This window comes from Podarcis melisellensis, assembly GCF_964234715.1.
Source record: "Podarcis melisellensis genome assembly, chromosome: 17".
Taxonomy (NCBI): Eukaryota; Metazoa; Chordata; class Lepidosauria; order Squamata; family Lacertidae; genus Podarcis; species Podarcis melisellensis.
The window spans coordinates 37,276,362-37,304,351 of record NC_138534.1 but is presented as its reverse complement, the minus strand read 5'-3'; the positions used below and the strand labels follow the sequence as shown (position 1 = coordinate 37,304,351).

General features: G+C 42.7%; 1 protein-coding gene across 1 annotated transcript; it reads right to left on the bottom strand.

Annotated features, from left to right (window-relative positions):
* Positions 1-114: 114 nt before the first annotated feature.
* PDE6B (phosphodiesterase 6B) lies at positions 115-26,288 on the bottom strand (the record flags this gene model as incomplete). The annotated part of the gene is made up of 22 exons (XM_081894999.1): positions 115-260; positions 1,334-1,490; positions 3,336-3,419; positions 5,534-5,608; positions 6,728-6,791; positions 8,656-8,763; positions 10,183-10,283; positions 10,555-10,642; positions 11,537-11,646; positions 13,411-13,518; positions 14,473-14,619; positions 15,779-15,844; positions 18,539-18,682; positions 19,867-20,016; positions 20,746-20,793; positions 21,145-21,211; positions 21,633-21,697; positions 21,780-21,854; positions 22,109-22,249; positions 22,521-22,610; positions 23,996-24,148; positions 25,827-26,288. 22 exons carry the CDS (start codon positions 26,286-26,288, stop codon positions 199-201), a joined length of 2,565 nt encoding a protein of 854 aa, XP_081751125.1. The 3' UTR covers positions 115-198.
* Between the last annotated feature and the right edge of the window lie 1,702 nt (positions 26,289-27,990).

Genomic DNA, 27,990 nt, shown 5'->3' with positions numbered 1-27,990 from the left:
AGCGTATGTAACCCAAGGTACCACTGTATATGTTTTCACTCTACACATAAAAACAAAGTGTAACACACATATTATATAACATATATTATACAGGTGCAGTCATCGGGCAGCCAGAGTGTCTGTGACTCTTGGTCTACTGCTGGTTGTGGTAAAACCAGGCTAGGTGTTGCATGATCCCTGAAACAGGCCTTTGTTGACTTAAATTATGCAACAAGTTGGAGACGGGGGAACGCTTTCCCCATTGCAGGTTGCCATTGTTCCTACGGGAATAAAAAACAGCCATTATTAGGGTCAGCTGCTTTAGGAGGACCATTTTTAAAAGCTGTGTGGCTATGAAGCACAACCTACTTACCGTATTTTTTTTCTCTATAAGACTCACTTTTTCCCTCCTAAAAAGTAAGGGGAAATGTGTGTGCGTCTTATGGAGCGAATGCAGGCTGCACAGCTATCCCAGAAGCCAGAACAGCAAGAGGGATCGCTGCTTTCACTGCACAGCAATCCCTATTGTTGTTCTGGATTCTGAGATTCAGAATATTTTTTTTCTTGTTTTCCTCTTCGAAAAACTAGGTGCGTCTCATGGTCTTGTGCGTCTTATAGAGCGAAAAATACGGTAATTTCTGCATAGCTGTCAACCTTCCCTTTTTTTGCAGGAAATTCCCTTATTCCAGCGCCGTTTCCCGCTGCTTCCCACTGCTATCCCGGATTGTTAGATATCCCATAGACTGTCCCCGGGACAGGTGAGGCTGCTGATCCCTTATTTTCAAATCTGAAAGTTGACAGCTATGATAAGAGATTGCTTTGAGATTGCAGGAGCAGGGGCAGGAAAGGGGCAGCTCTTGCTGGGTGGGGGATATCTCTGGCAGGTGGGTTTTGATGTTGAACAAAATATTTTGTTGCCCAGTGAAGTATATTAGGTGTATGAAACTGGGGCATATGAAAATCAATTCAGGACTGAAGAGGGCTGGGAGTGAACTAGTAGTTCATGTTTAGCACCTAAACAAAATTATGCTCTTGCTCTGTTGATATGCTAATTAAACTGCCTCAGGTAGGATGCCTTGATATCTACATATCCACCAGATGTCCCAGAAAAAAGAGACACCCCGTTTTTTCCACGTGAGATTGCAGCACGGGTTGTATGACTCGCCTGGGAGAGCGTCTTGTTTTTCCCCCCTAAAAAAAGTTGGGTGGTATGTATCTAGTTACTTAGTTTTATCCAGAATCCAGTAATAAGCACACAATAATTTTAGATGGGGTTTGTATAAAACAGGAGCTAGAAAGAAATGGAGGAAATTAGCCTTTTCAGATACATTTTAAATGGAATTTGTTTTCTAACCTCTACTGGCAGCCATTTTCTCTTCTTCTTTCTTTTGTTTTTCCTCTAAAGCTTTCATTTTCTCGTCATACTCATCTGCCAAGGCTTTCCACTCTTTTCTGTTGTTCAGTAGTCTGTCATACATTGGCTGAATTTCTGAATGGAACCGTGTAAATTCCTGATGCAAACAAAAAAAGGCAGTAGCAGCAGAAACCCAAAGCATTTTCAGTTTTCTGGCTGTCTTGTCTCTTTAAACCAATCACTAAAAATGTAGATGATGTTTAAATATTTATTGTTGCACTATTGTTTCTTCTTGCAGATTAAAAATGAATTAAAGGTAAAGGTAAAGACCCTTGACAGTTAAGTCCAGTCGCGAACAACTCTGGGGTTGTGGAGCTCATCTCGCTTTACTGGCCGAAGGAGCCGACGTTTGTCTGCAGACAGTTTTTCAAGGTCATGTGGCGAGCATGACTAAGCTGCTTCTGGCAAACCAGAGCAGTGCACGGAAATGCCGTTTACCTTCCCGCCGGAGCAGTACCTATTTATCTACTTGCACTTTGACATGCTTTCGAACTGCTAGGTTGGCAGGAGCTGGGACCGAGCAATGGGAGCTCACCCCCCTTGCGGGGATTCGAACCGCCAACCTTCTGATTGGCAAGCCCTAGGCTCTGTGGTTTAGACCATAGCGCCACCCGCGTCCCCTATGAATTACCCATAATAAAAAGATCTGTAATACATCCATTTTCTAAAATGGTTCTCAATTTCAGTGGTAAGTCTGTGACTGAGAAATGTCTGTGGGAAAGATCATATTTTAACATTTCAAATACAATTCACAACATCAATCCAACTTTCTTGTTAAACCAAGTGGTAGATTGTTTTCAAGAAAATTAACAGCATAGGTGTGTTCCTTACTGAGCTCATCCAGAGCAAGCTGAGAGGGACAGTTAAGAAGTAAGAAGTTATGTAGCCATTGCTCGGTTACTAAATATGTTCATAGCTCAGTTGGTAGAGCATGAGATTCTTAATCTCAGGGTAGCCTTTAAGAATCCCTTAAGAGCATCAATAGCAACTTGCCTATCCATAGTACACATGGTAGTTCTATAACTGGGACACAGGTGGCGCTGTGGTCTAAACCACTGAGCCTCTTGGCCTTGCCGATTGGAAGGTTGGCGGTTCAAATCCCCATGACGGGGTGAGCTCCCATTGCTCTGTCCCAGCTCCTGCCAACCCAGCAGTTCGAAAGCACGCCAGTTCAAGTAGATAAATAGGTATGGTTGTGGCAAGAAGGTAAACGGCATTACTGTGTGCTCTGGTTTCTGTCACTGTTTCCCATTGCACCAGAAGTGGTTTAGTCCTGCTGGCCACATGACCCGGAAAAAGCTGTCTATGGATAAATGCCGGCTCCCTCGGTCTGAAAGCCAGATGAGTGCCACAATCCCATAGTCACCTTTGACTAGATTTAACCATCCACTGGTCCTTTACCTTTTTAGAAAAATTACCTATAACTGGGTTGCATTGCAAAAATTTGCCACAAATCAAGCCTGAAAAAAATGGGGAGGACAACACAGAAAGTACAAGAATGCAACAATAATATGTGAGTGAACAAAGTATTGTTGAGGAAACATCTAGTGCAGAAGCAATCCTAGTTTCCTAAATTGTGTCATTATTTTAAAACATTTGAAAATGTTAGCTCTAATTAAAAATACCGTATTTTTTGCTCTATAAGACTCACTTTTTCCCTCCTAAAAAGTAAGGGGGAAAGTGTGTGCGCCTTATGGAGCGAATGCAGGCTGCGCAGCTATCCCAGAAGCCAGAACAGCAAGAGGGATTGCTGCTTTCTCTGCGCAGCGATCCCTCTTGCTGTTCTGGCTTCTGAGATTCAGAATATTTTTTTTCTTGTTTTTCTCCTCCAAAAACTAGGTGCCTCTTGTGGTCCAGTGCGTCTTATAGAGCGAAAAATGTGGTACTTGCCTTAACTACCAGTAGCTAGAGTTTAAGGGCCTAGTAGGTACTAACTTCTTACCTTATAAACAAAGGTGCATACAAAGTCAATGAAACCAACTTGGAGTTTTGGAAGCTCAGCAGCTTTCCTTCTGTCCATCATAGGCTAGGAAAAAAACCAGCAATAACTTTAAAAATCATTATAATCATTTGTTTTGGTCTCTGTTGCGCTCTAGTAATAATGTCCTGGCCAAGAAACTGAAGCCAGGACTGTGTTCTACAGATAAAAGTGCACACTATTCTTAGTGGCTTCCTTTAATTTTTGTGGGTCAGAATAAATGGGCTGTAATCAGCAAGACTGTTGGTAAGGGGGCAAGATCAGCACTCAGTTATTCACTGCCAAAAAAGAGGATTTGCATCACCAAAAAAAAGGGGAGGCACCAATTTGCATATGGTGGTTTATACGCATTAGGTGGAAATTTAGAAATAATTATTGTAATTTAAATAGAAATACATCTCACTGCAGTACAGAAGGCACCAGGTGACTTGAATACCTGTTCACCTGCTTCCTAGGGGCTACAAAATGCTGATAGGCACTTTCAGGGCGGCTGCTGTCCTTTTTATGGTTCCTTATCTTTAAACCAGACTTAGACTGGGCAGCTTCAAATGCAGGACACCTTCAAATAGAGATCTGTCCTCTGCAAAGGAGGATTCTGTACAATATCAATGAAGTGATGTCTCTTAATGTAAAGGTAAAGGGTAAAGGGACCCCTGACCATTAGGTCCAGTCATGACCGACTCTGGGGTTGCGGCGCTTATCTCGCTTTATTGGCCGAGGGAGCCAGTGTACAGCTTCCGGGTCATGTGGCCAGCATGACTAAGCCACTTCTGGCGAACCAGAGCAGCGCACGGAAACGCCGTTTACCTTCCCACCGGAGCGGTACCTATTTATCTACTTGCACTTTGACGTGCTTTCAAACTGCTAGGTTGGCAGGAGCAGGGACCGAGCAATGGGAGCTCACCCCGTTGCGGGGATTCGAACCGCCGACCTTCTGATCGGCAAGTCCTAGGCTCTGTGGTTTAACCCACAGCGCCACCCGCGCCCCTGTCTCTTAATGTACTCCTTTACTATTTCATATATAATTTGGTGGCTACTGTTTCCTGCTCTGGTATTGCACTGGGAGGATTATCATGCAGTGGGAACTTAATTTTTGTGATTTGGCTCCCACTAAAACAGGGGTGGGGATCCTCCACCCCTCATTTTCCTCATCTTCTTATGGTTAAGTGTGCAGGGGGGTAGGACAGCTATCCCATGTGGAAGGACTCAAATCATGATTCTGGTGTGATGTTCATGTTTCGACAAGGCTACCCCCAGCTGTACCATTGCCTGTTCCCTACTGAAAATGAATAGAGACAATGCACTATTTTTTCTACTAAGGTTGGAACAGGTTTTAAGAAATATGCACACACACACACTCCCAAAATGATTTGGGGTTACAGAATATGTGTAGAGTCCATTTTCTATAAATATACTTGAAAGATTCTCCAAAAGGCAAAGAGAAATTATTGCTTATTTGCTTGCACTACTTTATGTCAAGTATTTATTATTATTATTATTATTATTATTATTATTATTATTAGGGAAGAGGAGAAGGAAATGGCATAGCTATGTGAGTGGCTTGTTATCCTTTATTAGGCATAACAAACCACACATTATCAAACAGACACTGGATACAAATTGTGCAAAATATGAGCTCAGCATAACAAGGTTTTTGCCAGTCAGATCTTTAACTCCAGAGAAAATCAATTTGCATAAATAATACAATACAACATACCACATCACCAATCAATTAAGAACCACTAAATCTCTTTATAATGGCCCAGTCTTTCTACATAGACAGCACTCAAAAATTCAGGAGTGGCTTGTAAAATTGTGGGATTCTGCCATTTTAAGCAAGATCTCATGGATCTTATGAGTAAATCATGGATCTTATGAGTAAATCATAAATCATAAAGGGTACAATGAGTTTTAACAAGAATGCCCCCCCCTTTAAAATATGCTGGAATACGAAACAAGGAGAGACATGGGTTTCCATGTTACTGATTTGGTTTTGGTTTTACATTGTTAGTTTGTAATTATATGGCTTTTTTATCCTTGATAGCATTGTTTATCCACTTCCCCTTTATTAGATTATTCCATATATAGTTACTCTGATTTCTTTTCTTTTTTTACATCAACTTTGAAAATACCGTAATAAAAAGTGTGGGGAGGGAACTTACAATAGGTTGTTGCTGAAGTACATTTCTTTCCATATCTCCTTGTTCCCAGAATTCAGCTGCTACAAGTAGTGCCACCTGTATCCAAGAAAAACAAATGCCTAAGCTTTGGGGCATTTGCAGTTTAGCAGCTTGCATAAAAAGATAAAGGATTCCTGACAGTGAAGTCCAGTCGCGAACAACTCTGGGGTTGCAGCGCTCATCTCGCTTTACTGGCCGAGGGAGCTGACATTTGTCTGCAGACAGTTTTTCCAGGTCATGTGGCCAGCATGACAGCTTGCATACTGGATAATAAATTCCCTTACTGCTATCAGTGCTCACTTTTAGAATAATTAGGGTGGGGGACATGTTTCTGTCAGTATATGGAAACATCACCGCTGCAGACAGCCAGATTGTTGACATCACATGATGCGCCTATCTGTGGGAAAGAAGAATTTCCCAGGACGTTCACAGGCTGGATAAGTCTTTGTGAAGAGTGTAATTTGAAACCTTCTGTGTGCGCATGTTCAGGAGGTTTGTCAGATGTGCTAGAAGAACTGAACTGAAAGGACGTGTTTTTCTCTAGTGCTGTAATGTCAGAAATAAACATCATGTAAATAGATTTCTGACTTATTTTCTTTCCCCTGCGGAAGCAGGAGAGAGGGGGTTGTGCATTTTACCCACGCTTGGGAAAATGTCACCTATCAAAATCTCCCAGGCCAGCCTCTATGGAGGGGGCTTGCAAAACCAACAATTTCAATGGTTACTTCTTTCCCCAAACTTTTTTGTTTCCAGCTTTTGTTGAAGTTAATCATATTTTTAAAAATCCAATCTCTACTGATGCATGGAAAGAATTCCTTACATCTTCTGTGTTCCACTACTAGACCCGGAACACTTTTTCACACGCTGTCAAATTAAATATATATGCTCATTAAATCTTATATGCTGCCTCCCCTTTGAATTGTGCATGGAAACACCGTTTACCTTCCCACCACAGCGGTACCTATTTATCTACTTGCACTTTGATGAGCTTTCGAACTGCTAGGTTGGCAGGAGCAGGGACTGAGCAATGGGAGCTCACACCATCGCGGGGAACCGCCAAACCTCTGATCGGCAAGTCCTAGGCTCTGTGGTTTAACCCACAGCACCACCCGCGTCCCAGTAACATGCTCTTAGTCTATGCATTGAAGAATGGGCACTCTGCACCGGGCACCTGACCTTACTCTGTACTTCCCAGGGTTTCGTGATAGCAGATAAGTCACAGGCAGTCATCATCATAGCCCTATAGAAAAAGGGGGTGGGGCAGAAGAGAAACAGAGAATCAGTGCAGTTAAGACAGGTAATGGAAGTTCCGTTCCCCCTGTCCTGGGCAGCAATTTGCTGCTGTATTTTGCACATGTTAAACTTATGAGCAATCTTAAAAGCAGTCCCACTTACAACACTTAGAAGGCATCAAGGAGGTCTGGCAGAGTGGAATCAGTCTGAGAAATATGAGATTTGGCAGGGAGAAAGAGTTGAGACTTGAGTGTAGAGGTCTGTTTCTCCTGGCCTCAGAATCTACCATGTCCTGGTGTTGTTTTACACCAACAGGATCAGCCCTAACTGAGAGCCGATGTTAGTGGGCAGCGGCAGCAGCGCCCTGGCCAGTTCTCTGAAGCTCCCTAGCCTTTCCTCTCCGTCGGAGGACCTATGATAATGGCACGGCCTACCCTCGTTTCCCAAACAAGACTGCTGCCTCAGCTGCTGTGAAGGAAACTATCCCATGACCAGTGTTGAAATGATAATACAGTGGTACCTCGGGTTACATACGCTTCAGGTTACATACGCTTCAGGTTACACACTCCACTAAGCCAGAAATAGTGCTTCAGGTTAAGAACTTTGGTTCAGGATAAGAACAGAAATCGGGCTCCGGTGGCGCGGCGGCAGCAGGAGGCCCCATTAGCTAAAGTGGTGCTTCAGGTTAAGAACAATTTCAGGTTAAGTACGGACCTCCGGAACGAATTAAGTACTTAACCCGAGGTACCACTGTACTCAACTGCCAGTCCAGTTGGTTTCTGTGCATGAAATAGAGAGGGGAAGCCATCTTGTCCTTTGCCTCAGGCGGCAAAAATCCTTGATTCAGCCCTATACCCCAGAATTCTACCAAGATAGAATTTTCATTTTATCCTGAAAACATATTTATTAAATTTAGTTGGGATGGTACAGTTGGCTGCGGCAAGCCTGTCATATGTCTAGATAACACGATTGCCTCTTTTGACCTTGTAGTCAAATCTCCTTAATCCTGGGTTTATAGTTCCTATAAAAGACTTAGTAGCAAAGACGGGGTGAGCTTCTGTGCCTATGCATCTAATGTATATGATGCACTGCGGAACACTGGCACAGTTATTTCCTTTCATGCCTCAAAACCCACCGTGTGTGTGTGTGTGTGTGTGTGTGTGTGTGTGTGCAGTATAGTTGCTAATGTAGCAGCTAGCCACATTGCCCATGTCTTTAAAGCCTCCATTTTTAATCCCCAGTCTTAAAGGGCTCCTGGTTCCTTAGCTGTTGCTAAAATGACTCATCTAATCCAATTGGTTTCAATTACTGTGAAGCACACTCTGCTCTGAGCATGGGCCCTAGTGGGAGGGAACCGTTAAAAGCTTTAAAGAGTAGATTTAGACAACAGATTGAGGATACTCCACAAGGTGTTTTTTTCAGATTCAAGGCCTGGAACAGCTGAATCAGCACAGATGGATCATGGCTGAAGATGAAACTGCAAACACCTTGTCCTCTTTAAGCAGATGTAAATAATAATGGCGACAAACCCAATGAACAAAATTGTGTTTAAGTTGTGCTTTAGTTCCTGAAAAATCAGAGGTCCTTACCACAAGGATTGAATACTGATGCTCCTTTGTCAGGGCATCTGTTGGGGGTTGTGGTCCAAAGCATAAAAATGCATTTTCCTGGGATTCTGCCCCCCCCCCCATGATCTATTGCTGTAGCTGCACCAAGTATGTGGTCTCAAGAGCATCATCTGACCTCTCAGGATGTTACTGAACAGCTTGCCTCAATATAAATATTTGACATATGAAACAGATATCATGGTTGCTCATTGTCACTCATTTGTTCAGGTAAACCATTTTTGTTTCGTAAAAAAAATCACTTACATGATAATCTCTTTTTTTGTTGTTTCCAAGGACAAATATTCAACCCACTCTCTCTCACTGTTGTAGGTTTTGGATTCATCAACAATCTTCTGAAACATTGTCCTCTTTCTTAAAAAATAACAACAAAGTTGCAGACAGGAAACGAAAGAAGGTTAAACCCTTTCTATGCCTTGATATGAATTCATATCACCTTTTGATAGCCCAATACTAAGAGCAAAAGCTCTTCAAGGTGTTTGGTTTTTTTTAATCACTCAAGTTACTTTTTTAGGTTTTTTTGCTGTCTATGGGAGCCATTTTGGGCTAGTGGCACTTTTATCAGTATACAAATATTGGCACCTCATTTTTATGGGTGGTGGGGTATAGCCATAGTTAGCTCATATACCACATTTTCTCCTTATCTCTCACCTTTCTTCCAAGATACACTCAGAAGATCAGAAGAATGAGAAAGAACCTATGAGATAAAACTCCCTTCACTGTATTAGATAAGGTTTTGTCCCTGGGACTGTCCTAGCATTGGACAGAGACCTTATCTGGACACTATTCGGCCGCCGAGACCACATAACACTGGTCTTGAAAGCCAATCTACATTGGTTCCCAGTACGTTTCCGAGCACAATTCAAAGTGTTGGTACTGACCTTTAAAGCCCTAAACTGCCTCAGTCCTGTATATCTGAAGGAGCGTCTCCACCCCCATCGTTCAGCCCAGACACCAAGGTCCAACTCTGAGGGTCTTCTGGCGGTTCCTTCACTGCGAGAAGTGAGGTTACAGGGAACCAGGCAGAGGGCCTTCTCGGTAGTGGCACCTGTGGTAGTGGCCCTGTGGAACGCCCTCCCACCAGATATCAAAGAGAAGAACAACTACCAGACTTTTAGAAAACATCTGAAGGCAGCACTGTTTAGGGAAGCTTTTAATGTTTAACAGTGCACTGTATTTTAATACTTTGTTGGAAGCCGCCCAAAGTGGCTGGGGAAACCCAGCCAGATGGGTGGGGTATAAATAATAAATTATTATTATTACTCAAAGGCAGTAAATGGCAGTGTTTTACTGCTGGGTTTTTTTATATGCTTTGTTGTTGTAGACCAGACCAGATTGTCTCTAAAATGGAAAGCCAACAGGATATTTTCTGCAAGCTGACTGCATGCACGTAGGAAGTTTTTAAGAGTTGTCTTCCTATCCTCGGCTTTAACTTGAACCAAAGCAAATAAACCACTTTCCATACAAAGAAATGTGTGGCTCTTCTGCTTTGCCTCAGCAATCACCTTTCCACCCCTCCCATTCCCTTTTTGTGTTGTGTGTGTTGTTTTGCCATCAACAGCTGGGGGACGGTTGTCCCTGGAAGAAAAAGAACTGTAGTGTATCTCCTAAATAGACTGTGTGGGCACTTGAGATAGGATACCAGGGAGAATGCCAATCCTATATCCCATCCTCAGCTTGTTCTGCTTCCTTCTTCATAAGAATATAAATGAATGCTTTGAAGGAAAACATCCACCATCTTGAATTTCCATAGCAAATCTATTAATAACTTACTTGAAGTACAATGCTAAATCCGTAGCTATAATGGCAATATCCATCAAGTGGTTCACATGCTCAAATTGCCTCCGGTTAAGGTTCTGGTAAATGTTCAGAGACTAAAGAGGGGGAAATGTATAGATCAGAGTGGAAGACTAGAATTCGTCTGTCTTGCATCATTTTGGATATCTACATCTTTCCCCCTAATACTTTGTCTCACATAGAGAGAAATCTGTCAGTTTTGGTTTCTCTTGGTTTCTCATTTCCCCACTGTTAAGTTCAGCTCTCCTTATTTCCACATCAGTCTGTAGTTTAAAAAACAAAAAAACCTATGTGAAATCTAATCAGCATTTCTCCTAATATGCGGTATGAAAAGTATGGACCACAAACCTCTTCTGAGAGTAAAAACTTGCCAAATTCCAAGTGATGTCTCTCTAGAATTGATGAACCATGAAGTTTGGCTAACGCGTGTTGTGATCTGTTAGGAAATATTTCCGAAAGACAAAATTGAAAGGGGATAGTTAGAAACAAAAAGCAAAGCTTAGTATGCGAAATGTTACTTTTGAACTGGAGAAACAAAACAAAAATAGCAACCAGATATTTTCATTTCTTAAACTGTGAGTTTAAGCTCTTTTCAATAAGAGCTTGACAGTGAAGTTATGTGCAAAGAGCCAGAATACTGTCAGTGGAAGCCCGTGCAAGGACTTCTGCTTGAGCAATGGGGTTCCCCACCCAAATTGGCTCAGTGAGCAGAACCCACAGAACAGCAGCTGAACAATCTCCCCACGCCTCCTGTTATGTATTTAGTGGTCTGTGTCTGCCTGAGCTTGAGTCTGGACTAAGGATTCTGAGCTCCTGTGTTCTGATTTGATACATGGTATCCAATCACAAAACATTTCAGGATTTGGGCCTTTGCCATTGGCCCTTAAACTCTGAGTCGTGATTCGCAGCTTGGAAGTTTAGACAGCCAATCACGTTGGGAGTGGGAGTGGCCCAGGCCTTCAGAAATGTATATAAGCAGTTGCTTTGACCCTGTTGTCCAGTTCTGTTAGTTCAATAAAGGTTCTTTGCTGTTATCACTGTGCCTTGCCTGTGGGAACCCACCTACACTTCACCTCCTTCCATCTGGCCAGCTGAAACTATGCCCTTGATGTATTCTTCTCAACACACTTTCATACTATGCTTCATTGTTAATTCCAGAGAGGTTTACAACAATTTACAACAACAAAAATCAACAGAAAGGTATATCAATTAGGAACAATAAAATCATATCTAAAACTGCAGACAGTAAAGAATTAACACAAAAAGCTAGCTAGACTTTGCATACTTTAAAAACCTCACGCGCATCAAACACCAGCACAATAGAACCTACTTCATCTGATAAAGATTGTTGGTCCCTCGATGGTCAATATCATGACACAAAGCCGCAGTCACCATTGCAAGTGCTTCGAGATCTGTGTAGTACTGTTTCAGATTGCCTGTCTACACCGTGTAAGGATCACAGGTTTTGATTAGTGCTTCTAGTAGAAAATTCACTTGGCATTGCTACTTACTAGTACAGTGGTACCTCGGGCTAATTCGTTCCGGAGGTCTGTTCTTAACCTGAAACTGTTCTTAACCTGAAGCACCACTTTAGCTAATGGGGCCTCCCACTGCCGCTGCACCACCGGAGCCAGTGGCGTAGCGTGGGTTGTCAGCACCCGGGCCAAGGCAAGTAATTTGCGCCCCCTAACCCATGGATTTGTGCCCCCTAACCCTAACCTCCAGATGTTGCGCCCGGTGTGGCCGCCCCCCCTGCACCCCCCACGCTACGCCACTGACCGGAGCACAATTCTGTTCTCATCCTGAAGCAAAGTTCTTAACCCGAGGTACTATTTCTGGGTTAGCGGAGTCTGCAACCTGAAGCGTATGTAACCTGAAGTGTATGTAACCCAAGGTACCACTGTAGTAAAAAACCTATTCTACTAGGCAGATACAGAACTAAAATTTGAACTTGGAATGCAAGATGCATTTAAAGTGAAAAGCATTCAAATATGCAATCCTTAATCCCTCCACCTGTAGTGTGAAGTAGTATATAGCCCAGGAAAATTTTTACTACAGTGGTGCCTCGCAAGATGAAAATAATTCGTTCCGCGAGTCTCTTCGTCTAGCGGTTTTTTCGTCTTGCGAAGCACATCCATTAGCGGCTTAGCGGCTTAGCGCTATTAGCGGCTTAGCGGCTTAGCGGCTATTAGAGGCTTAGGGGCTTAGAAAAGGGGGGGAAGGGAAAAAACTCGCAAGAACTCGCAAGACGTTTCGTCTTACGAAGCAAGCCCATAGGGAAATTCGTCTTGTGAAGCACCTCAAAAACGGAAAACTCTTTCGTCTAGCGAGTTTTTCGTCTTGCGAGGCATTTGTCTTGCGGGGCACCACTGTATTCCACTGGCTGCATAAACCGATTCCACAGTCCCTTCTGGGTTCTTAAGCACTTCATAGATAGGACAGCAAAGGCTGAAAATATTAGCTAGAAGCTGCTGCAGTTGTTTAGGGAGAAGCACAGATACAGGACCACACATAACAGCTGAGAGACCAGCAACTTTTGCACCTACTCTCCTTGAACCTTTCTACCCTGACTGATCATTAGAAGACCTTGTAACCAAGAACTTGCACCTGAGTTTGCTTATTCCCCATCCCTCACAAAAAAGACACAACCCACTTTCATTTCATGTTGTGTGTGTGTGTGTGTGTGTGTGTGTGTGAGAGAGAGAGAGAGAGAGAGAGAGAGAGAGAGAGAGAGAGAGAGAGAGAGAGAGAGAGCTTTAGTTTGTAAACCCAGTACTTTTTTCCCTGGGGGACGCAGGAGGACGCATACCCCAAAACATTTTGTGCATCTATGTTTGGCCTCATTGAGGGGCAGTATTTCAATATGAGTAGGAAAATGAGAGTACCCCTAAACATTTTTTTGGGGGTGGGGGGAAGAAGCACTGTGTAAACCTGACAGTAGGGGCTCTAAGCTCCCACACTGGGAGCTTTGGGGGCTGAAGAGTGGGATTAAAATTCTGCAAAAACAGACGAACAGTCTCTTATGCAAACCATCAGAAAAGGCTGATAACTCTTCCTGCAGTAAGGCTTATTCTTTGTTCATTTAAGGACAAAGGCAGTCTAAGTCAAGGTGATGGGAGGATAAAAGTCATGTAAAGAGAGGGCAGTTGATCTCAGCTGAAACAGCATCTTGGGAAGGAAAAACATCAGTAAAGACCGAGATACCATGAGAAGTGTGAACATGGTTTGCGCAACATTGAAGCCATGGCGCCAGTTGTGATAGGTGATCCTTCTGTAACCCTTGCTGACGGAATATATGAACCTCACCAGGACCTGTGAAAACAGAACTTTAGTAAGCGCAGGTTTTGAAAACTCTGCACCCGGAAACAGATGAGATAGTTGTCATAAAATATAAGGGGTGGGTGGGGGTTCACAAACAAACAAACAAACAAACAAACCACTGGCTCACTTTCTGGAGTATTTTTGGAATCTGCCTGCTAAGCAAAGTTTTCATTGCAATAAATTAAATGAACGTTACTAAGGAGAGGGGAAAGTATATACAAGTTTTCCCTAGACCTCAGATGTTCTAATTGCAAAAATTTGGGGGCACATCAGGTCTCAGAGGAAAGAATTGCAGCCCCCAAATGGCTGCAAGTCTCTACCAAAGTGTGGGTTCCTTGTGCAGGTTGCTGCTACTGCTGTCTGATGGATTTTCTGCAGCTTGGGAGAAGTCAATCAATCAGGATTTAATAGTCAAGGGACCAAAATATGTTACAGACAAACAACAGGTCAAAGGAAAATATATGCAGTATACAATATAATAATAATAATAATAATAATAATAATAATAATAATAATAATACTACTACTACTACTACTACTACTACTCTGGGAGGCTTCCAAAAAGAATATTAAAATACTCTAATACATCAAACATTAAAAGCTTTCCTAAACAGGGCTGCCTTCAGATGTCTTCTAAAAGTCTGGTAGTTGTTGTTCTCTTTGACATCTGCTGGAAGGGCGTTCCACAGGGCGGGTGCCACTACCGAGAAGGCCCTCTGCCTGGTTCCCTGTAACTTGGCTTCTCGCAGCGAGGGAACTGCCAGAAGGCTCTCGGAGCTGGACTCAGTGTCTGGGCAGAACGATGGGAGTGGAGACGCTCCTTCAGGTATATAGGACTGAGGCCGTTTAGGGCTTTAAAGGTCAGCACCAAGACTTTGAATTGTGCTCGGAAACGTCATGTGGACAACTGAGAGAACTAGCCGACAGATTAAAGTTGTCACTTACCTCCTGTGGAATTTGGAATTTTTTCACCACTCCAAGTTCATAATACATCTGAATGCCACATTTCACAAGGTCGAGTTCAGTCCATTCCAAATCAGAAAAGTGGAAATCGTAGATCTCAAATTGTGCAGGATCTGGAAGTTGTTCTTTCTGGAGCAGGGGGAGAGTTGCAGCATTGGTTGAAGTGGGTGCAAGTCCCACTGACCAAGTACCAAGCATTTCTCAAAAATCTCCCAAACTGTGGCTGCTGGGCTAATTATTTTTTATGCGCCCATATGTGATCGACACAATAATATTTGTGTTGGTGCTGCTTACTGCTGTGATGGAGGGCAAATTTTGCTTATACAAAGGAGCTAAATCAATTGCCAAAGATTATCTTCTCTTTCGGCCAATGGATATTTCTCGTAGGCTGCCTAGAGAACTTTGTTATGGGGTTGCCCAAATAACATTTGTTGCACAAATTTCATTAATAAATATATACAATACTAAGATAGCCTGAGATTAGATACAATACTAATAGCCTGAGTCAAACTGGTCTTGGGATCCAAGCAATATCACTCATTCCGCTTTCCTGTTTTAAGATTTTGTGTGAATACCACTTTTGGTTTATTCAGAGATTCCAGCAATTGAAGTAGCTACTGAAAGTTTAGTTACCCTGTATTCTTAGGAGCCCAAAGTGTATGATTTTCTACACAACACAACCTCCAAGTGAGTGAAAAAGATTGATAATAAAACCAACACTTAACCAAGAAGTAACATTAAAGTAAGGAACAACTTTCCCTCCCTTCTATTCTTTTTTTACAGGTAGAATTCAGTGTTGCGTTCTTCCAATCGTTCCATCTGCACAAGCATTCAATCTTGCAAGACAGAACAACACACCCTCCCCTCTCCCCCCCCCCAGCGTTTTGAGGATTCTTTCAGATCCCCCAAGCCAATTTTTGAGGGTTTTTTGAGGGGAGGAAGCAAGCAGAAGTCCTTCTGCTGACAGAGCTGGTTGGGGGAATCCCACACTAAAAATCAATTTTGCTTTTTTACATGTAAAAGCTGCACCATAAAAATTGACCAGCTGCCAGGAGCTGGGCTGGGAAACAACACCACTTTTGCCATTTATTGTCCATCCCAATGGTATTAATCATATTCTTTGATATTGGACTCTGCTGATACACCCTGCACACCCAGTTGTGCTGGGAGAGATGTTCCCCCTGATTATATTATAATCTCCGTTGTATGACTTTGGCAGGGGAGAAAGTTTAACTGTGAAATTTCAAAAGAAGGGTATTAACCCAGAACAAGCCATGTGGGCACTCACTAGAACTGCAGTCAGCTCTTCCTCATCACACTCAGCAACCTCTTTCCCAAGTTTCTGTCGTGTCGGCTGTGGAGACATATACAAGTTGAATTATGGCTGACAACACTCAGAGATGTGCCAAGACGTTTTGGTGCCTAAGGCAGATCTAATGCTACAAGGATGCTACTGGTGACAGAGTGTGTGAGGCTGCTGAGCAAATGTCATTCTGGCACCTACTGACAAGTGTCTGAAATACCACTCATGCAAAGGATACACATTAGTTTTCCCTGTGCCTGTAAGACTCCCTGAACTCCTACTCAGGAAGTAGCCCACTGAGCATGTGCAGCAGCTGTCTCAAATGTACACACCTCAGCTGAACTGTGAAGTGAATGTGGCTTACATTTTCAAATCAGATGGTGTGAGGGAAAACACATAAGACAGGAGCTGTTCTCAAGAAACAATAGGATAAATATGGATTGTGGCTAACATCATGTGTCCACAGCTTCAAACTTAATGTGTCCACAGCAGTGGGAGGGCAGTGGAGCTGTAGTATAGAAATGTGTACACAGTCACAGAGACAAACTTTCTCTGTGCACACATATATACCGTATTTTTCGCCCTATAGGACGCACTTTTCCCCCTCCAAAAATGAAGGGGAAATGTGTGTGTGTCCTATGGGGCGAATACAGGCTTTCGCTGAAGCCTGGAGAGCGAGAGGGGTCGGTGCGCACCGACCCCTCTCGCTCTCCAGGCTTCAGGAAGCTATCCCCCCCCCCAGCCCGGCAATCTCCCAGAGCAATGCCGAAGCTGCACACAGCTTCGGTATCGCTCTGGGACCCGTTCTGGGGGCTGGGGTCAGGAGAAGCTCTGGGGGGGGGAATATTTTTTTTTACCTTTATTCCCCCCCCCAAAAAAAAAATCTAGGTGCGTCCTATGGGCCGGTGCGTCCTATAGGGCGAAAAATACGGTATATATATTTAAAGGTGCATACTGTACTTTAAAGAGTGAGACTTGATAACTCTTCCTCATGCAAACTTACGTAACCCTTTAAAAGCAATTTAAACATCCAAATTATTACAAAGGTGCCCTCTCTCCCTCTCCATGCCTTCCTCATCTCTACTTGGGAAGTATATTCAATCCTTCCATCTGTAACATTGAAGCAAATATTCTTTTCAAGGGGTAAATTACACATAATTGAAAATCAGCCTCATAAGCCTGTACACTTTGAATGGAGGAATGGCAGGGAGGAGGGCTTGTTGTTTATCCCTTTCTCCACCAACCATTTTCTCACTCAAAATTGGCCACCCAAGATGCCTTCCCCATGTCATGGTTCTAGGGAAAGGTAAATATGCATCTAGAACATAGCTGTCAACTTACAGACTTGAGAATAAGGGACCAGCAGCCTCAAAAATAAGGGATCGGCAGCCAAAATAAGGGATTTTGGCTTAGCTTATACAGAAATCTGCCACTGATGGAGCCAGGCTGCTTTGGCTGCCACTGACTGTGTTTTGCAAGGGGTTGGACTAGATGATCCTAAGGGTCTCCAACTCCCACCCAAGAAGAGGGGCAGACAAAACAGATGAACGATGTCGAGATGGCAAAGCTTCCAGGCAGAATTAGAAACCAGGAAAAGGACCTCTTTAATAAAGAATGGGGAAAGTTTATAATTTAGTTGAAAAGCTATTGTAAAGAGGTACATGCATTGGTAGGATTGACAGAAAACTTGTAGTAAAAATGTGAACTATGGATGGACAAATGATTTCTAAAAATAGAGTTATGAAAGGGACGCAGAGGGGGAAATCACTACATTAAGATGCTGCAATAGCTGGAGGGGATGCTAAGCAGCACGTTGGGGCTGCCATCGTCTTGGAGCAAGGAGTTCCATCAGCCCTTCCCAGCCGAAGAGAGAGGGAGGGAGGGAGTGGGACTCTCACCTACACTGCCCGCCAGCCCGGTATGAGGCGGTTACGGTGGCTGCGGCGGCCCCTTAAGTGCCGCCCTTCTTCGTCCCTCCCCATCCCCTCCTCTTCTTCCTCCCTCAGGCCGCCTCCTCAGCCGCTGGCACCTTCGGCTTCCCCTGGCACCACGGCAGAAGTCTTGCAAGACTTAGGGGGGAAAGGGAGAGATGGAGACACAGCAGTCCGTACGCATGCTCTCTCTCACGGCAGAGGACCCTGAGCTGCTGCTTCCCTCCCGAGCCGGGCGAGCATGAAACCCAGGAAATTTAAGGGACATCATCAATAAGGGTCAGCAGCGGGACACTGCGCTGGGATAAGGGAGTTTCCTGCCAAATAAGGGACGGTTGACAGCTATGATCTAGAACCCAGGTGGCTGGGGGGCAAAGTAGTTTGTGGGGATGATTTAATTAGGAGAGCGGCCAACATGAAAGGGGCAGCCATTTCCACTTCCCCCTACTCTGCTCAAAACCGCAGGCTGCTGATGCTGCTTTCCAGTGAAAAAACCAAAACAAAAATCTGTTGGGCCTTTATTACACATATTTGTGTGTTACTTGGATATTTGGCATGTGGTTGCAAGATATCAGGACTCATGGTTGTGTGAGTTTCTATTTCAGTGTTGCCAGTTTTTGTGGCATGATGAAAGCAACACCGGTTTCCCCAAAAATATGAGTAAAGTAAAAAAAACTGGGGTGGTGGTCCTAGAACACTAATTTCAACTGATTGGCAACTGTCGAAATGGGGAGAAGCCTGGATTTGAATGTTTAAAATATTAACAAGTGGTTTTGGAGTGAGGGGAAAAAACCAAGGGCTTTAAAAACCATACCAGTATTGCTTGCATTTCGTTCTTGTCGCATTGCACATGGTAGAGCACCATGTCCTGTGCGATATCCTTTCGATTCTCCAGCTTGTTCATCTTATCGTAGGTATCAGTATTGAGCACAGACCAGCCCAGGAACTGTGTCAAGGACTTGGGAAATAAAACAAAAGTTACTATTACAACTGCACAGGAGTTGGCCCTTCTCCCTCTCCCAGATCTCAATGATGCCTCTTAAAGAACAGTACTAATACACTGGTGATATGTATATGTTTATTAACTATTACTAGGATTTTTGTGTGGGGGAACTGGTTGTGCAGCCCTAAATCCGCCTCTGAATTATACAGTCTAAGAAGAAAGAGATAAGGCTTTAGAGCATCTTTTGCCAACCCAGTGCTCTCCAAATGTTGTTCGGCAACTCAGTCCAAACACATACTGGTTGGTGAAGGCTATTTTGATGAATTTTTGAAGACAATATGGATAAGAAGCTAAGGGAAATGCACATAAAACCATGGATTTGGAACAAAGTTTAATTGTAGACAATCAAAGAGAAGAGGAGCCAGAGAAAGCAAAAGATGATACAATAGCTGGGGAGAATCAGTAACTATCTCAAGTCAAGGGGGAGGTTTAAATGAGGTACAGGAAGCCAGTTCAAGAGTGGCCTAAAGGTGTGTGAGAGACATACAACTTGTAGATAAAATGGATTTGTAGCAGAGTTGGGTACTGGTTGAAGTAGCATAAAAAGAAGAAGTGGGAGACCAACCATTTAAGAAATGGAGGCTAGCTCCATACATCAGGTAGCTATTTATTTGCATACTGCATAGAGTAGGAACCTAAGGCTAGTACAAGATTAACTCTGTTGGTTTATTGCAGAATTGTGTTAGTATTTTGCAATCACCTGTCTTATTATTATTATTATTATTATTATTATTATTATTATTAATTTCATTTCTACACCAGTTTATATTTTTAAGAAAAATCTCAAAGCGGTTTGCAGCATACTAAAACGCCAATAAAATATCAATAAACCAATCTGTCCAAGCAACATAATTAACGGAAAACTAAAATATTGTCTTAAAGATTTCAAAATAAAACATTACAAAGGAGGTCAACTGCAGAATACATATTTAACACAAACAAAGTTAACAAAAAACTTGTTTTTAAAAAAACCCACAAAAAATTGCTAAGTGAAGTCAAATATAAAATGCACATTTAAAACAGCATAATTAACAAGAGAATAAAATATTATCATAAGCGTGACACGTCTGTTTGGCAGGCACAAAAAGATGGGGCAAAAGAACATCTGTTTTCAATTCCACTCCAGTAAAGAAACCCACCTCCATTAGTGTTTCATCCTGTTCATCAAAGGGCTTCCCATCTTTTCTGTTGTAAAAGGTGGCTACACCAACCATCTCTTCCTTTTTGTTGACTATTGGCATGGAGAGAACATTTTTGATGATCCACCCTGACTCATCAACAGAACTTTCCTTAAAGCAACATACGAAGTATGTGTCACTATAAATTGCACATTGTCTCAATATAAAAGTGATATTATTATTCACCCAAGGTAGAGGAGGATGTTGTATGGACAGTACCATATTTAAGCTAAGGGCATAGCTCTGCATTACAAACTTAAATAGATTTAGGATTCATTTCTTCTTCCCAAGATACACCAATGGGGGACCCCTCATGAACAGCTGCAATCACACACTTTGTTGTTGTTGTTTAGTCATTTAGTTGTGTCCGACTCTTCGTGACCCCATGGACCAGAGCACCAAAACGAAGCAGGGCAAAGGCTAATAGAGTTCTGCCAAGAGAAAAAGCTGGTCATTGCAAACACTCTTTTCCAACAACACAAGATGACCACACACATGGATATCACCAGATGGGCAGCATCGAAATCAGATTGATTATATTCCCTGCAGCCAAAGAGGGAGAAACTCAATACAGTCAGCAAAAACAAGACCTGGAGCTGACTGTGGCTCAGATCATCAGCTTCTTATAGCAAAATTCAAGCTTAAACTGAAGAAAGTAGGAAAAACCACTGGGCCGGTAAGATACAATCTAAATCAAATCCCTTATGAATACACAGTGGAAGTGAGGAACAGGTTTAAGGGTTTAGATTTGGTGGACAGAGTGCCTGAAGAACTATGGATGGAGGCTCGCAACATTATACAGGAGGCAGCAACGAAAACCATCACACACACTTACAGTACCTGAAATGTAAACATCTCATCCGAAGCTGCATCCATAATGTTGCAAATCTTTAAAAAAATGCAGAAATGTTTAGTTTCCATCTGTATTTTTTACATGCTGTTAATTAAATCTAAAGTAGAATTATTTAAGCCATCTGATCCCCACCAAGACCACCAAGCCCTCCCCACCAAGACCACCCGAGGTCTTGCACAACCTCCAGCTCATAGCACAAACTACTTTTGAAACTATCCTTCATTTCAAGATGGCTACTTGCTATGTGGCACAGGGCAGGGGCTGTTTGAGAAGAACCAGTCCAAAACTCTCTTGGTCACATAGAAGTCTCTTGGTCCCATGGTTCTTTAGCTTTTGGCCAACATTGTCTTGATGAATCATGGAAATATGCTAATGTAAATACTTACGAAACCAGTTTCTGCAACGTATGTTGGAAGGCCACTAACCAATGCCCAGTGATCTGGCTTAGGATTTCTAAATGGAAAGGAAAATGCACAAAAATGTTGATCAAATGAGGACTGGCTACAAACAGAACACACTTAAATTACTCGTGCTGAAATTCTTAAAGAACTTTACTGCAATCCCAGCCTCCTAGTGCTTTCACTTCTAACATTTCATACCCTCCAACATATCCAGTCCCAAAACTGGGTTGCATGTTTTCTGGGCCACGTTCATGGGCGAGTTACACGACCCACATGAGATCACAGCTCCTCCCCCCCCCCCGGTGTTCTTTTCACAGAGAAATTGCAGAACCCAAAATGGCTGCTGTGTGGAAAAAATGGTGTGTCCCACTTTTCCTGGGATAGTTGTGGGGTGGCCAGATGAAAAAGAGAACAAGGCTCCTGTACTTTTAATAGTTTTGCACTGCCCATGAGGTCACTCCTTTTTTACTTACGGGATGACTTTGATTTCCTCCTTTCCATGTAAGATATAATCAATGACTTTATAAAAGATGATCTCCTACAAATAGAACAGAAATAGGAATTCATAGCAAGTGACCAAGTGGTGAAACGAGATATTTATTGTCAGTTTAAAGACCTACTCTGCCATCTGGAGTCCGAGGTCCTGAGTAAGGGGGAATTTCACCCATTAGAACTGGCCATAAATCAAAGAATTCCTGGAAAGGGAGATAAATATTATTACAGAAGGTCAGTTTTGGCCATATGAAGACAAAAAACAAAACAAAAAGTGAATGCCTCCCATGATTTCAATATGTCCAGGTGTGACATTATTACAAAGAAGGAGAAGGAGGAGGAGGAGGTATATACATTGAATACAATTTTGGAGATGCCAAGGACTGGCTAGGTTCCTTTTCCATGCAAAGCATGCTCTCTACCACTCTTACTAAAAAATCTTAGAAACTTAGCTTACCTTTTCTTTGCTCATATCCAGAAGGCCTACAGAATACCTGTCACAATTCAAATATGCTCTCACTGTGTAAAACGATTTGTGGAATTGCCTTTCAATGTCAGTCAGTTCCTCAAATACCTTATTGGCTGACCACAGCAAAACCTGCAGAACAGCAAATCGACATGTTAGTTGATTCGACAACAGAGCAGATTCCAGGAGCACAGTTTGGAATTTCAAACTGTGTATGTGTGCAGGAAATAAATATGTCAGCTTTTGACTTTAAAAAATATTGGCCCTCATCCTCAGACAAGCAGGAATAGGAGAAGAAAACCAGGTAAATTAGGGACAGAAACAGCAGTTGCTATTTATCTAAAGAAGGTTTAGGCTGAGTGGGGGAAAGACACCTTGTGTTCAGAAATATTTTTTTCCTTACCTGACCTCTTCGAGTTTCACAGTTGTGAAGGTAGCTCAAATGATAAATTTTCAGGTTCAAAGAGGCAAAATTGAGGTACTTCAGGAAAATCTGGGAACATTAAGAAAGCTTCAATCAGTTCAACAAGGTGTGGCGATGAGGCATCTAATTATAAGCCTGCATTTTTATCAAAGCTTATATATTTCAATCAAGGCTTGTATTTTAAAATGAGCTTAAAAAAGGATTTTCAAATGTTTCATGCCAGGCAGAAAACCTTGGCTATCCTCCTAGATAAGTGGCCCCCTGATTTATAGCAGGAAAAACAATTCTCAAAGTCATAAAAAAAAAGGGAATTACATACACTGCCCTTGCAGGTTGAGAAAACACAATTAGGAATGGGCAAATAGTAAAATGATACCTTCGGCCTCTCGTTAAACCTTGAGCTAAATTTTCAAAAGCCAGGAGCAAATGGGGAAAAACATCTAGCTGACGGAAGAATGAGAGCATTTTTAGGAAATCTTCTAAAGCTGTTTCTTTCTTAAACTGAGAGAGTTAAAAAGGGCAATAAATGTTGGAAAGGCAACTGGCTTGGCTGGAGAAGAAGAAGCTTCTTCCTATTTTATTTTGAGGCTGGAGAGGAGGGTGAAAGGGGGAGGTGTAAACTGAAGAGGCTTCTCTTTAAAAGCTGTTTTTTACTGAGTTCCTTCCTTTTTACTTAGAGAAGTTTTATTCTTTTAAAAGGCTACCTATGATAATGTATGAAATATATTAGCTTAAATATATTGGCTTAAATGTAATTATGCAAAGGATTTAAGAAATGCTAGATTCTTAGAGTCATATTGCAATAGGAGACCAGAGGGGCAAATGAGCCTAGCCCCCCTTGCCAGACAGGAGACGCCATCGAACACTCCTGATATATAGTTGTCAGGCATTTGTTTAAAAGACCCTCAAATGAAGGAGATCTTTCAATGATGATTAACTCAAGATCCTTGAAGATAAAAATGTAAGATTAACCATTTGTTTTAGAAGGCAATAGGGCAAGGAGGGCAAGAGGTGAGCTGGTAATTAAGATTCCATGTAAGATATATTATTACTTATTTGTCATTTATATATAGCTCTTTGTCTCCCTTATAAAGATAGAAGGAAATGGGTGTATCTATTGTGATTGGTTCTAGCAAACAACCAATAGGAATTTCAACCAGGCTGATTGGACAGAGGCAGCCACAGGAGGAGCAAAGGGGGCTGGATTAAGGGAATATAAGTGCTGGCCAGAATGGCAGGAGGCCAGGCCAGAGCTTGGTAACCATATACCACTGAGCCTCTCATTTATTTGTCTGACAAATAAATTAATATTTTAATTTCTCTATTGCTGCGTTGAATATTTCATTCCAGCTAAGCGTTAACCACAAGCAGAGGTGCTACAGCGATGCTATAATGCTTATAGGCAGTGTTAATGGGCAAGGGGATTCTCCCTAACAAGTTGTATTCATACTTACACTTTCATCTGCACTGCTGAAGAATGGACCTCCGACTTTATTCACTGCCATGATCACAGCAACCACGTCTTTGCCATTCATGATTGGGGTTGCAAGGATGTTCCTTGTGGTGTAGTCGGTGAGTTCATCAACAAAAGTACTAAAATGGTCACACTGTTGATTTTAATTAAAAATTATAATATTTTTTTTTACAAACAGTTATATTTCAGGTTTTTCAAAATGAATAAGATAGAAATGACATGATGCAGAAATACCTTAAAAGTAGCAGAAAAACACACAGCAAAATGAACAATTCTAACTTGCCCATCACAACGGTTTAGGCATCAACTTATTTTCTGAAAGCTTACAGAGTCTTAGAAATGAGCTCCAATAATACTGGATTTTCACTTATTTCAAAAACCTTCAGTTATATCCGACAGTGTCGCTTAGCTGATAGTAAGGCTCTCATCAACAGAAGAGTAGGTAAGCAATTTTGAGTGATTTCCCCTTCCCTCTTGCAGCCCCCACCTCCTAAATCCACTCCAGAAGGTTGAGGGACAGATGTGTGGTAAATACAAAATTACAAAATTAAGCAGACTATAAGTTTGAACTAACCCAACTGGCTGTAGAGATGTCTGTGATAGGCTAGCCTTTCTACATTCCATTAATCACAGAACATATACAATAAGTAAATTATACTGAAATCATAACAGATCTTTGACCTGGTGCAACCAGACTGTACTGTCCTATTTTGAAGCTTCTTTTCTCAAGGTGGACAGCTGATTGACTATCAATGATTCAGGTCACACCTACCTGCTGGGTGAGGTGGGGGCTCAAACAAATTTTGTCTGAATGCAAACTGCAGGTGAAAGAGTTGAACAGTAAAAATGTTTTTTTAAAAAAAGTTAAAGGACCCCTGGATGGTTAAGTCCAGTCAAAGGCGACTATGGGGTTGTGGTGCTCATCTTGCTTCAGGCTGAGGGTGCTAGCATTTATCCAGGTCATGTGGCCAGCATGACTAGCCTGCTTCTGGCACAAGGGGACACCTTGATGGAAAGCAGAGCGCATGGAAACGTTGTTTACCTTCCCGCCACAGCGATACCTATTTATCTACTTGCACTGGTGTGCTTTTGAACTGCTAGGTTGGCAAGAGCTGGGACTGAGCAATGGGAGCTCACTCTGTAACAGAGATTCAAACCACCAACCTTCCAATCAGCAAGCCCAAGAGGCTCGGTGGTTTAGCCCACAGCGCCACCCATGTCCCTGAAGCTGGAAGTCAGGCTGGCTTAGACATTTCAGGAAAGAGACAGTGTTTGCAATTCTATGGTGATTGTAACATACCCTCCAACAGTCCCGATTTTGCCGGGATGGCCCTGGAATGACTAAAACCATTACAGCTTCTGCCTTGATCCTAGGGCGCCCCGATTTCTCCCAGCCAGTGGACAGGGGCCTCAGCTGGGAAGGGAGAGATCCCCGCCCCACTCCTGCTTGCACGCAAGTAGGAGTTGGGAGGCTGCTCCAATAGGCAGCACGAAGCCTCCCTTCACAGCGTAGTTGCTGGGGTCAGGGAAGGTGGAAAAGCCCGGAAGCTGCACCTTAGAGCCCCTGCACCACCATCATATGGGGACTTCTGAGCAGCTCCTGAAGCCAGCCAGAGCCAACTGCTCCGGGCTGCTGAGACTACATTTCCCGGGGACATTAGATGAAATCCAGGGACATTCAGGGGACTATCCCCGGGAAATGGGGACGTCTGGTAACCCTAGCCTAAGGTGTTTAGGGCTTTAAATAGTACTAATGAGAGCACCTTGAACTGGTCCCAGAAACAAACTGGCAAACAAACTGGTAGCCTTACCTCACCAACATCTGGGATGTTCACGGTCTTCTTGGTCTGAGCAACGTGCCCCACGACACCAATGTCTAAAGGGAAGACAATTTCGCAGTCAGGGGCTACCAAGCATTCTTCTAGTGTGCTCTCCTTATGAATGTTGAACAGCCGGGTTGCAAGCTCCGGGGTGCCATTTCGCTGCCTGAACATGAAGAGGCTGCACCGGTCGGCATGGATCAGGGCACTGATTCTCCGCAGGGTCTTGAAGACAACCTTCTCCATGTTGATGCTTTCCTGCATGTCTTGGATCAGCTCAAAAAACGCTTCGCTCTCCTCCTCCTGGCCCAGCCCAGTGAACTCTTCCAAGCGTTGGTGGCTATTTGTCGTGGCAAGTGGGGTCCCATTCCCCATTTTCTTCTCAAAATACTGCCTAGCAAAATCTGGATGGGTGTCCAGGAATCTTTCAACTTCACCTGCGTTAATGCTCATGTTACCGTTCCTTTGATTCTGGGTGTTACCCTTTCACAACAATTGTCTCAGTGTTAAACATGGAGACAGTGATCTGTGAGGGGTAATTATCCACCAACAAGCTGAGTATGTGGAAGGGCAGATCTTCTCAAGCAAACAGATTAAATGACCTGTCTCAAAGCCGCAAATAATTCCCAGCCCCCTCTTCGCAGATGTAAGATCAGTTATTATATTTTCATATTTAGAAGGAACAGCTTTCTGCAACACACTGCCCTTATTCTCTTCCTCATTTTCAAAGTTGTGTATGTATGTGATATTTTTTCTCTCGTGGTAGTGGTCCTTAAGAGTCAAATAAGCTCTCCAAAACCTAATTAAACACACACCGCTCCCTTTTAATCCTTAGCTAACCAGGTGAATATCTTATTATTCCTCCTCTTAGAAGGGACATGTAGGAAACCTGAAATCCATAAACCGACTGGTACAGACTGTCAACAAGAGGAAATATTTGTTGGACATAATGCGTTGTCTCCAACTAGGTTTTACTCAGAATAGGCTTACTTAAATAGTAAGCAGCCTAAGTTAATTATGTCTGTTAATTTCAATGGGTCTACTCTGAGTAGGACAAGCATTATGGTATATACAACCTTGTATTTTTCCTATTGGCTAAGCACCTAGCCTTTCCATTAGACAGAGGGGAAGTGGCTCACCTCAGGCTGACGTATTTGGGGAGCATAAAAATGCAAACTGACAGTTCTTTAGTTTATTATTATATTCTCGCCAGCTTCTAGTGGGGGCACGAATTTGGATTTGCTGCCCAAAGCACCAAAATGCTTTGAGTCATTTCTGGCCTAGAAGTTTGATCCACTTTGGATAAGCAACCACAGAACTTGGATGCATTTTTTGGAAGCCGGATTCCCAGTTCCTTAGGACTTCTTCAAATCCATGCTTGTGGCTTCAGGAAAAAATTAAACACCTTCCACCCAACACTCTCTTAGCCCATGCAGGCTCTCACCTGGGTCAGTTGCAACTGTTCATTGGGGTGGGAGTTACAGCCACGTTCAAAAGGTGAAGTTATGCAAACTGCAAAATCTCCATTAGATAGCATGCACAGTCAATTTAAAATCATGCTCCTGTGCAACCCATTCCATATTCATATTCATACATGTGCACAGAAAGAGAGGCTTAAAGGCTCGTAGGTGAAACGTCTTGCTTAGGAATGATTCTCATACATTGCACCCAGAATAAGAATAGTGTCTTGTTCACAGTATTTCATTTCTTGATTTGGCCATTGGATGGCACCATAGTACAATGACTGGTCCAAGAAGCTGCTGTGTCTGTCAAAATGACCTTGTAGCACACTGGGGAGGTGCTCCAGGCAGCAATACACTATGTATATGTTGATCAGGGAATTGTGACCTGTGTATTGTAATAATGGCCATAATCTTGGCGACACTGGGGGTGCTTATGAGTGTGTGTGTGTGTGTGAGAGAGAGAGAGAGAGAGAGAGAGAGAGAGAGAGAGAGAGAGAGAGAGAGCCTTCCTTATCCATTCTGAATTACAGCAAAGACAGTGTTCGGACCTTTGTTTAAAGAGGTAGCAGAAAAACATGATTGCTCTATATTATCACTCTACATTCTTCCTGATTTTATGGTTTTGTCTTTTTTGGAAACCACTTTGAGGGCTTAAAACCACCAACAACAACAACCAAGTGGTGTCTAAATTT